Genomic DNA, 11,470 nt, shown 5'->3' with positions numbered 1-11,470 from the left:
AAAACTGACAACGCACTATGGGCCCATTATTGGCTAATCGCCAATCATCTTGTCAAAGATCTTGTTCTCCGAGCTCGTCTGCAGTCAATGACCTATTGATTATTGAAGCTGTTCATTGCTTTACTTTGGTATGGATTATTTAGTGCATGGTGAAGAAACGAAGTTAATTAAGCTACCAGTAAAGCAAAACAATGTCAATAATTTGAAAAGTTGTTCATATTTGAATAGAACAGATTTAATAAGGCAATAATTCACAAATATTTATATCAAAGTATTTCTACCAAAAAAATAATGAAGATATTTGTGGCAGGATTATCAACACACAAATTAACCTGCTAAGCTTCTATTTTAGTCTTTCAAATGCTGATGTATCACGACAACAGTCTACTACACTATTACTATGATGAAATTATTCACAACAGAAATGATCCCAATTCACCTCCTTAATGTAACGACACAAAAATTCAAAAATCGAAAACAAAATCTGGCTTGTTTGTAAATTTGTTGACCAATGCGATCGATGTTGTTTTTTGACCAACCATTTAGAAAAGAATTTATTTTATGGATGCAGCAAATGCAAAGCTAAGGCTTTAGCTTTTTGATCCTACAAATGTGGGATTCTGAACAGTAGAGGTGGCTGGTTGATACAAAGGATTTTTCTCCTGAAAAAAAAACACGCTAAATATTAGAATATTGTGGGCAAAATCATTTATCGTTTAGACATTGCTAATTCAGGATGACCTTGTTCCTGGGCTTATTCGAGCCAAGCACACAGAAATATCTGGTGATCCTGGAACGATGTTCTTGTTGAAAACGTTATAATTTAAAAGTTATAAATTAACGTACCCTGTGCCATTTCGATTTAGCTCTATCCTGCTCAAATTTCTGGTATTCACGTCGGTCCTGTAAAAAAATAAAAAGCGTTGTGAAATTCAAGGTGGAAGGTGACACGAACTATCTAACCTAACAAACTTCCCAGAGGAGGACACAACTTTTTTATAGTCAATGTCGTCCATTATATATTAAAAAACTATCATCTAACTAAGAGTTATCTACCCACGTTACCAAATGTTTATTCGACTTGTTATTAAACATTACGCATTTTAGTCAGAAATGACGCTCACTTAGCCATTTATACATTTCACTAATAATCAAATTAACTGAGTGAATTCTACGTACCACCATAGCAGTAAGAAGTTTCCAGAGAATCAAGAGGATGATACCAATACCGACAATACCACCAATAACAGCAAGAACGATCAGCAAAACATCGGGACCTTCGGGGCAATCTGAAACAAACAAACGTAGATAAGGATTCTGCCGTGCTACATCAAGGTATATGTAGGTTTATATAGCGATTGTGATATTCTGAAGAAATTTATCTCTCTCATAATTCTAACTTAATTTCACCGCAATCATCATCCGATTCCTGGGTCTAAACGTAAAAACTCCAACTGAAATGCAATTTCCATACCGGGAGGGTGTGAGGGTGTGTTATCCTCCAAATAAATTATTGAGAGGCCCAGAATTACGGACGCATTTACTTCATCGAGTAACGAAACTGTGAATAACTATTTTTTTGAAGAGAATAGCAAAATATTTTCCTGTATGAGGCCGTTTTTGCAGACGTTATGAAGACGCTTGCATGGGGCTCTTTGACTGAGGACTTACATGAAGTTTTATACGGCTGCTTTGACCACACTAACTGGAAACCCAAAATTGACAAATTGTGCAGGTCAAATACGACATATTACCAACCTTTGCTTTCCACGGCATAAACGATGGTTTTGTTTCCTTTGTTTTCATACGTATAGTAATATGTACACCCATCGTCATCTGTCTCTTGACATTCCGCCGGAAGCTTCACTAGAAAAAAATATGAACAATAAATAATCTAGTTAATATTTTTGAATCATGAAAAGTATGAAGAAACTCAAAAAAGTAAACAACAATCATATTTATAATATAACATTTATAGTACGCGCAAGCTGATTGGTCAAGAAGCGTGTTGCTATAACTGTATAGAAACAAGGGAATTTTCCCGCCGAACTTGACAAGCGATGCGATGTAATGAGAATTTGTAATTGAATCGAATTATAATATTTGTATAAAATATTTTTATTGAGTTATAAAAGAAATAGAAAACATTTTTTCCTGTGTTTCTATACAGCTGTTTCTCGAAATAACGTGGCCACTGATTATTTCTCGTTCTCCCAAACTCCCACGCGTGTTTCTATAACTGTGTAGAAACGCGAAAATGTTTTCTATTTCTTAAATGGAAAGCATTAATGTATTATACTATGATGGATGTTTTTTTGAAATAGTATGTTTTTGGTTCCCTTCTATACATAATATGAAAAAAACAGATTTTTTATATACTTACATTCTCTCAGGTTTGCAAGAGTTTGTACTCTATCCATTTGCGGGCAATTTTCACACAATGTCGCATTACTTGGGGTGACACCAAAAACTTTACACAAGACACATGTCTTAAAATCACCGCAACGACCAGCACAAGACTAGAATTTAACAAAATTAGAGCATGCAGTAAGTTCTCTAATTTTTGCAATATACGAACTCGCTTTTACAGCAGCGTTATGTCCTGGTAAAGATATATGCAGTACGCACATGCAGTAAATCGAGTTTCAAGTAAATAAAGTTTCACTGAATACAATATGGTGTTAATATAACCACTCATCACTTAAAGGGCATGGAGTTTACACAACAGGTCTATACACTATTTTTGCCATGTTTTACGTGATTATCTTAGGTTGATGGTTATGAACAATTTGTTCATTAGTCCTGCGCGATCCGTATATCTGTGTTTCCACACTGGACGTTCACTCGCTCACATCAATCAAAAGGAGAAAATTTTCAATAAAATGGAAGCACAAAATTGTAAACTTGCCCTCAAAATTTCAGAGTAACGATTATTTTGATATAGAAGGGTGTGTTCAGATATATGTTCAGATAACAGAATGTTAACATACCGGACATTCATCACAATGCCGTCCTTGATAAAATGGATCACATTTACACACACCACATTCACAAGAACCATGTCCACTACAGTTTACTTGAACTCCACCATCCTGGATAAGAAGTTTCGTGGTGTTGAAATGCATATTACGTATACGTCATACTAATTCTCCAGACAAGCCTCTTACGTCGAAACGTCGAGAAGTGTTTTTATTTATTTTAGGCAGTTGTTATACCACATATGATGCGAAGTTATTTAATAATAGTTCGGGTGAACAACTATTTACGGAGACTATAAAACATGTAGTTATAAGATTAAGGAAATAAAGCCAAAAACACAAACCTTGACAGTGAGACAGTTAGGCAATCGTTTAGAACAATCAATGTCACCACAATTAGTGTTGATGAACCCTTCTTTGCACTTACATTTGCCGCATTTACATTCTCCTCGTTCAGCTAGAAGTACACAAAAATTTTAGTCAGTAACTATATTCTTCTTGGACCATGCACCTATAATGCATGTAATCATTAACAATAATGCACGTATCGTTATAATAGACTACACAAATCACTCGTTCAAGCCGGAATATACCTGAGAACGAGCAAAGACCTGTTTGGAGTTGCAAGGATGGAATTTGTTTGATACACGAATATTACATACTAATGTGTCTGCGTGCACAAAAGAACTAATATATGTGACCCCAAGATTTATATCGATACTACGATAGTCGATAACCACAAACTAGGTTATTGATAGTGCTTTATATTAAACAAAAAAGGATGAATTGTAATCTGTATAAAGCTCCAGCAGATGCGGAAAATGCACCATTTCAATCATTTTTTTACACAACGGAAAAAGTTTTTTCATTGGTACAGATCGAGACGTATGGTAAAGCATAAACAGGCAACTGTATTTCCATTTTTAAATTTCTATACATAACGAGTTAAAATTAACCCTAGAAATACTTACGTCCACCACATGGCATGTTGTTTGACCTATCACAATTGAAGTCACTACATTGACAGAATTGCCCATAGTATTTTACCGTTTCGCCCTGAACAAAAAATCATTACATTCACGTATCTGCATTTTCGCATGTGAGGTTTCACATGATTATTTTATGTAATATCTACCTCCTATACAAATATCAGATTTTCAATGGCAGCCAATAGACAATCATGAAGTCCAACATACATATGTCGACACATTAAACATTTACGATTATATTATGTGAGATTTGTGCAGCAACAACTTCAAAGTCTATTTTCTAGTCATTCTTTGCAATTGAATAACTCACCGGAATTAAATTACATCTGCACACACCACAGTCACATATTCCATTTCCATCACATACTAGACTCCCAGTTTCGTTCGTCATCTTGCATTTATCTGGGTCGATATTTAGAAACTGTTGTGCATCGCACTGACAAAATTCACCTGACCTACGAAGAGAATTGGGGAATCATTCTGTCAGAACAAGATTTAATTTTCGAACGAATAAACTGGTGACCGAATAAATAAAATACATAATTGATTAGGGTTTAGAACTTTTTACCAAAAGAAAACTTTTTGGTAAAATACTTTTGGTGAACAACTGAAAATTTACACCAAAAAATTAGTCGCCTATGGCGTAAACGTATGGCTATATTACAGGTGGTAAACACAATTTAATGAATATATCCTCATTATAAAATCTTCATAGCATCATTCACGAGAAACATGCGAAAACGTACGGTTGAAAATGGCTCCAAATGTCAAAAAATCATTCTCTATACATTGTGTAGGTGTTGTTTCACAAAATGTGAAACGGGCGAGCTTAGAATGTTGTTTAATACTAACCAGCCTTCATTGCATTCGCAACCACCGCACACGAGGCTTCCATTACCATTACATCTAGAGTGGTTTCTGTTTAATTCGGCCTAAAGTACCGAGGAAAAACATTATGTATCGACTAGCGGTTCGCTACGATGTGTTTTTGAAAATATTGTCCCAGAAACCTCCTGCTAGAACCTTTAGTGAAAGGGAAATTCTTGCAAAGGATTTACAGGTCTGGTTCATTAATAGTCTGGTCATATAACGTCAAAATGTTTGCATGTGACCACATTTGGAGATTTGCATATAGGTATTTACATGCTTTCCTACATGACGTGCAGAACTTCCAGAACTTGCTTGAGACACTCTGTTATTTATAAGCAAATTAAACCAACCTCTTTCTCGCAATCACAGCTACATATAATATCAAGTTCAACCTCCACTCTGCCAAATGATGACGCACTCAGCTCAAAACTAGCAAGCAGAAATTGAAAAACATTAGACATGCATGTCTGTTTTTCGTTGGTTTCGTTAATTGTAGTGCACAATATCGCAGTGCTCAGTGAATGTTAGGCGCCTAAGGTACAGCAAGGTACATATATAGATGTACAGTACAATAATATCCTGAGTGAGAGTTATTACCTTGTCTTGTTAGTTTTGCATGAGGTAGCTGTTACCGTAACGTCGAAAGATACCTGAAACAGCAAGTGGAAATGTTAAATAAATATTTCTTCAAATTCATTTTTAAACCATTCTATATAAACGATATATACATAGAAGAGAAAAATCTCATACTTTTTTTCCAGGTTTGACATTTTCGCACACGTGTTTGTCTTGACTTGCAGAACTAGATATTCGAATATCATATCATATCATGATTGATTAGATTGTACTGGGGCCAGTTGTAGTTATAAAAGACTAGTTAACCTTTAATTGTCATTAAGGAATTAAGTCGCAAGGAAGTTTTAATATTCTATAAATGCGCTTTCCTTATCAAAAGACATTTGTCGAAAACTTATTAGATCCGTTTTATTATTATTATCACTATTATTATTATTATATTGCAACTTTTGAAAAGCGTCGAAATGAACTAACTTTTAAGACAACACCTCCTGCATTTGCTTATGTGCACACAAAACAATAGCTTCAAAACGAGGCGGGTAATGTAATCTATTGTAATATATAACCTCCTTTACACTACAATCGATTTATTGTTACGGCATATAGTTAAAATGGGTATACCGTAGTCCCGTAACAATTTTAGCCGTGCCCGGCCTTCGTATTGGTAGCCTGAACGTTAATAAAATTGTGTGCACGCGGGTACCAATTTTAGCCGTGCCGTGCCAATCAAGAGCTAAATACATACACTTACCCACACTCGTTCTGCGTGACCGTAATCTGGACACCTTCAGGATTAGGCGGCAAAGTATTCAGTCTAACTGTGGAAGTGATTTTCTAAAGCACAGTAAAAAAATCTTCATAAACATTAAATATATAAAGTACATCATCATATTTATATATATTGTCTCTTCTGTATAAAGCCTCTTTCATGGTTTTTCACGAAATAAATTCTTACGGAAAACCGCCTTTTTGCTCATAACAGACGTTGCGACGTTAGGCGGGCTTTCAGTCACTACCTCATGCACTATAGGATCATGTACTAAGATGAATCCATATCAATGAATCAATATGTCGAAGGTTTTACTCTGAGAATAAAATAAAGACAAAAAAAGCCACTCAGAGGTGCAACTTGTCTTGGTTTTTCACTCAAAAATGCAATATACTGGCCAGAAGGCGGAGCAGAAATTTATCGGCAAGAAATATCTTTGACTGCATGCATGGCTAGCAATTAGGAAAATGGCGGACAAGAATGACGGTGACATGCGCGAGACATAGCTTTCTTTTCTGCACTATAGGATGCCCCAGGTTGCACTATCAGGTCTGGGCTGAAATCCAATGTCAATTGTTTTCCTGGTACGGCTGTGCATGAAATTAACGTTACATAAATCAACGCATGCAATTAAATCAAAAGCCACATAAAACACTCACGTTGTAGCTTTTTTCAATGAGGTCGATGATGTTACTTGAGTCATCAACCAACTTTCCTAATTCAGCTTGTATACCTTTCCAGTTATCTACGACAGCCTAAGGTTTTAAAATAATTATAGATTACAAAATAATTAAATATATATATAACATCACAGAGCTACAGAGCAGTTAAGGCGGATACCTTCATACGAAATATAATATCCACGCTAAACAATCTTACCCCGTACGTTTGAGGAGTAAATGTATCCGTGGCATAAACAGCGAATATTGGCTGAATCGCTGATTTTACCAGTCTCTGATATATTTGATCCAATGTCGGATAGTCCTAGGACAGGTTAAAAAATGAAAACTACAGCAGGTGAATTTTCCTCTCACATGCAATGAATAATTGAGGCATATATGTTTGTTGTCGGGTTCACGAATTTCCGTGGTAGATATTACGAGGTCTATTTCGTACGAAAGGTAGAAAAGCATTAGTACCGAGCGCAATTTGTACCGCAGAAAATATTACGCAGTTTTAACGAAAAATAAATCAAATAAAGGCTTAACGTATTTAGATTATTCAACCATAAAAGCAAGTAAATTCTGGAAATATCTGGACAGTTGAATGAGATTGATTGATTGTTGTATAAACTTGAGTTCGTTTATATTCACGCAATTCACATACTAATTGGGTAAGTATCTATAATATCATGGTTGCACGTTTTTTAAGAAATAGAAAACATTTTCCGTGTTTCTATACAGTTTTCGTATACACCCGACTATTGTCTATTACAAATCCTACATTCTGACTGTCTATTCGTGATGGTGAACGTTTGGGAAAAATTCACTCGCGCGACCGGTGTAATTGCGGTGTATCGATTATTTTCTCGAAATTAATATATCTAGGTACAGGGTGTATACTAAAACAATCAGCACGCGCGTACTATAAATGTTATATTATAAATTATCTTCCTATATGTTCAAATATAACCAGGGAGCAGCGTGAAACAACGTCGCATGAAACGGGAAACGTCATTTCGGGGAACAGCGTTACGTAATTTAGCGAGTTACATAATTTAAGGGAACAGCGTTACGTATATAATGGTCAAAAGTAGTAGTATTTATGTCATCATTTTGTTTGATGTATTGCATCCGTTTAATTTGGTTTTTAGTTTGTGTGTTTATCATTATATATAGGGCCGCTGTAATTGGCTAAAGCTGTAGCGTGCACCTAGCCAATTCTGTTTAGATGTATGCGTGTGTGTTTCCATAACTATATCTAGTATATGTATTTATGTAAATGTCAGTATATTCATTAATTGGCGAAGATGAATAAATATAAATATAAATAAATATAGCTTAGCAAGTTACATATAACTTGGGGGAACAGCGTGCACGGAGCGCGTAAAAAAATAACGCAAATTTTTAAAGGTTCAAATAACTAACATATGGCGAGTTTTTGAAGGTTCGTGCGCATGCATGGGTTTAAGTTATACCAGAATATGCATAGCTGGAAGCCTGGAAAACGCGGAGGAAAACCTTACCAGATCCAGAGCTTTGGCATAATATCGAACACCGTTCTGTTCTGGGGTGAGCGAACACTTTGCATCATTTGGACTCAAAATACCACCAAACTATAAAATAGGAATTAATTCTACTGCTGAAATGGGTTATTTGTACGATTCAGATATATTAATTGTTTTATACTTCACATGGATTAATTCTACTATTGAAATGAATTAATTGTACTATTCAAATGGTTTCAAATATACTATTCAAATGAATTAATTGTTTTACTCAAGCGTTTTACAAGAAACAAGAAATTCTATAGTTTTTCGAAATATTATCAACCCTACCCTGCCTTCCCCAGCCATATGAAACGTAGCATCTGTTGCAATAAGCACCATCCGACGTGTCGTATCCTTCGGGTTCCATCCTAACTCCTGAAATTGCAATAAAATAAAGGTTTCTGTATTTGGGATAAAGGTATTGTCCCAATATATAAATTTGATTTTATTACATTTATCCTAAAATAATACTTTCGCTAATCAGTCATACATAATGTCAGTGGCTATATAAAATAGCTTTTATAAACAAGGAATATTCTAAGGACGAAATTTTATCACTGCATACCAAAATCTTATTTATCACTTAACAAATTGGTCATCATTGCACCTTAGAATAATCAATACGGTGGAACGTCAGCGCCATTGCTGCATGAGCCCTGACCGGTTAAATACGGTATAATTTTTGAGGTATTAAACATTTTCTTTTTATTTCTCTTTTATTTTATTATTCATTTCAGATTAACAAACCGTCTCGCAGGCTGCAACTTGCATCAGAGCATCAAAAGTCCCTTCGGGCACATCACGATTACCGGAACTTATTTGTTCATTGATCTTATTCTAAAAAAATAAATAATAAAATAATTTCATATTAGTCTTATGAATATTGGTTTACGTGGATTGGTTTACGAGGAAAATCGAAAACCATACATGACGTTTCCTATAAGAGAGGAAGACATCATAATATATATTTATTGGTTATAGATATAATGATAAAAATGTTTCTAGGATTCTTGGCGATCCCGATGCTATAACAGCGGTTGGTTGTGAGCATCAATCATTGTCAAATGGGCATGGACAAAGAAAAACTAAAATTTTCACAAAATTTCACCTTGAACACTAGTATAATCTGATTAATTCACGTTTGATTTAGAACTTGTCTCTTTAGGAAGGCCTTTTTAATATCTTACTGCTCTATTTGTGAAGTAGTTTTTGTTATTATGGATGGAAGTGATATTTTTACTTCTGGTGAAATGTTTTCCATAGTGATCACTTTAAAGACGTCGAAGCAGTCCGACAGCTTAGTAGTGATACCCCCTTCCGTAGCCAGAGTGGGGGGTAACCCCCCCTTCCGTAGCCAGAGTGGGGGGTATCACTACTTAGCTTTGCCGACAACGCGGGCAGTTGGGAGTTTCACACTCGACACCATCTTTGCGACGGCCCTGAAATGTAGTGTTTCCTAATGCACACGAAACGTTTTTGGATAATACAGAATTCTTCCGACTTTTTTATATTTGTGCATGGGCTGAATACGTATAATCTGATGTCCAACTTTTTAGGTAAAACTGAACCCTAAAGTTAACATTAAACACCACTGTAATTTACACATCAAGGATCAGGGCGCTTTTATATAAGGGCCCTGTCAAAAATATTGTATAATTTATATAGTCTTACTCGGGCCATTGAAACTTACGCTGAATACATTTATATCACCAGTGAAGGACTGTACATGTTTATAATCATATGGAATGTCTTTTGCAACATTTCCACTCATGAACGGTTTACCAACCCTAAAAAAGTTTAAATATATATGTTTAATTATTAAAATACAGTAAAATTGTATGTTTTGGTCCATTAACTCAGACACTCACCGTTCATGTCTTAAGTATGGTGCTACTGTTTTGTCAACAAATGAACCAAATCCTAATCGGTGCCTGCTCGTGAGTTCATTCAACTTCATTGCTAAAAGAAAAGAGAACAGACCCCCTGCTTAAACCAAAAGTACTTTTGACAAGGATAATTTCAAGTCTCGGCGCTATAAGTCAAAAATAGCTGTGAAATTACTGTTTATTCCTTGTTTTGAAAAAAAAATAGGTGAACGTACAAATATTTCGGGTCAGCTTTTTGAGACTGGCTAAATCGTCTGCCATAGACGCAGATAAATCCATCAAAATATAAAAATCAACAGGATAGTTTGCAGAAGGTTGAATTTCGATCTTGAGATTCAAGGGTTCACCTAAAAACAAATTTTTGCACATTGTAAAACTTCTGAATATGGTACACTTCGCTTTTTTATATTCAACTGCCCAAAATCGAATATTCCATACGGTTTCATGATTGTCTCTTGTGGAGTGTATATTGATGTGGATTGCTGTAATTTGTCCCATTCTTAAAAATTTATTTGTGGAGGCATGAATATGGCGAAAACCGGCCTCATGTAAACAGTCGCTAAAACAAACGCTCAAACAGAACAATGAATCGAGACAATGAATCTGGAGTACCAAAATGGCCGCGGTCAAAATTTAGCTTCTGTCCAATCTTCTGTCCTGAACAATTCAAATTCGATATTCGGGTTTATTTATAATGGTAATGCTGAAATGATATACCTACCAACACGCACTCTCGATGAAACTTTTCTTGGAGTTATCTGATTTAAATCATCAAGTGGCTTTTCGGTAAGCTACAAAATTTGTTGTAAACAAAGGACTTACTATAGTTTACAATTAACACTCCGCAGAACTTAAAAACGACGTTGATAGTTGTGGCGTTTTGAACGTCCATGAATTATTTGTTGACGTTACTCTGAGAGGAACCACATACTTGACTGTATAGTTGGAATAAAACCACGATCATATATATTATTGATCTATACCGATGTTAATATCCTATACAATCAGTTTGAAATATCAATTCTCACACCAGTATGACTCCGTGGTCCGGTTAGTGGATCAGATTAGATGAGATTATGGTCGTGGTTACTCTCAAAGTGAAAAATCACGCAGCCACCACATGCTTAGTGAAGTTTTCATCACAAAAACACACACTCCTACTTACTTTCACATTACAATTTTTTTACAACTAT

At 35.3% G+C, this 11,470-nt stretch overlaps 1 protein-coding gene across 4 annotated transcripts in view; it reads right to left on the bottom strand.

Annotated features, from left to right (window-relative positions):
- Positions 1–201: 201 nt before the first annotated feature.
- Positions 202–11,470, bottom strand: part of LOC114522917 (integrin beta-2-like) — a 35,566-nt gene continuing 24,297 nt past the window's right edge. For all 4 annotated transcript variants that reach the window (XM_028543718.1, XM_028543726.1, XM_028543703.1 and 1 more), the window contains exons 5-27: positions 10,999–11,068; positions 10,493–10,624; positions 10,260–10,350; positions 10,082–10,178; positions 9,139–9,228; positions 8,680–8,766; positions 8,368–8,457; positions 7,062–7,166; positions 6,842–6,937; positions 6,165–6,247; positions 5,588–5,639; positions 5,435–5,487; positions 5,188–5,266; positions 4,820–4,899; positions 4,278–4,422; positions 3,950–4,034; positions 3,323–3,435; positions 2,991–3,092; positions 2,384–2,519; positions 1,759–1,866; positions 1,180–1,289; positions 847–903; positions 202–662 (exon numbers count right to left, since the gene is read on the bottom strand). In XM_028543718.1, coding sequence (XP_028399519.1) covers positions 591–662; positions 847–903; positions 1,180–1,289; positions 1,759–1,866; positions 2,384–2,519; positions 2,991–3,092; positions 3,323–3,435; positions 3,950–4,034; positions 4,278–4,422; positions 4,820–4,899; positions 5,188–5,266; positions 5,435–5,487; positions 5,588–5,639; positions 6,165–6,247; positions 6,842–6,937; positions 7,062–7,166; positions 8,368–8,457; positions 8,680–8,766; positions 9,139–9,228; positions 10,082–10,178; positions 10,260–10,350; positions 10,493–10,624; positions 10,999–11,068 — 2,133 coding nt within the window. In that variant the 3' untranslated portion in view covers positions 202–590. The remainder of the gene's footprint in view (positions 663–846; positions 904–1,179; positions 1,290–1,758; positions 1,867–2,383; positions 2,520–2,990; positions 3,093–3,322; positions 3,436–3,949; positions 4,035–4,277; positions 4,423–4,819; positions 4,900–5,187; positions 5,267–5,434; positions 5,488–5,587; positions 5,640–6,164; positions 6,248–6,841; positions 6,938–7,061; positions 7,167–8,367; positions 8,458–8,679; positions 8,767–9,138; positions 9,229–10,081; positions 10,179–10,259; positions 10,351–10,492; positions 10,625–10,998; positions 11,069–11,470) is intronic.

Source organism: Dendronephthya gigantea, unplaced genomic scaffold, assembly GCF_004324835.1.
Source record: "Dendronephthya gigantea isolate DGI-Jeju-01 unplaced genomic scaffold, DenGig_1.0 000000F, whole genome shotgun sequence".
Lineage (NCBI taxonomy): Eukaryota > Metazoa > Cnidaria > Anthozoa > Malacalcyonacea > Nephtheidae > Dendronephthya > Dendronephthya gigantea.
Note: the sequence above shows the minus strand (reverse complement) of the source record. Positions and strands in the feature narration are given on the sequence as shown.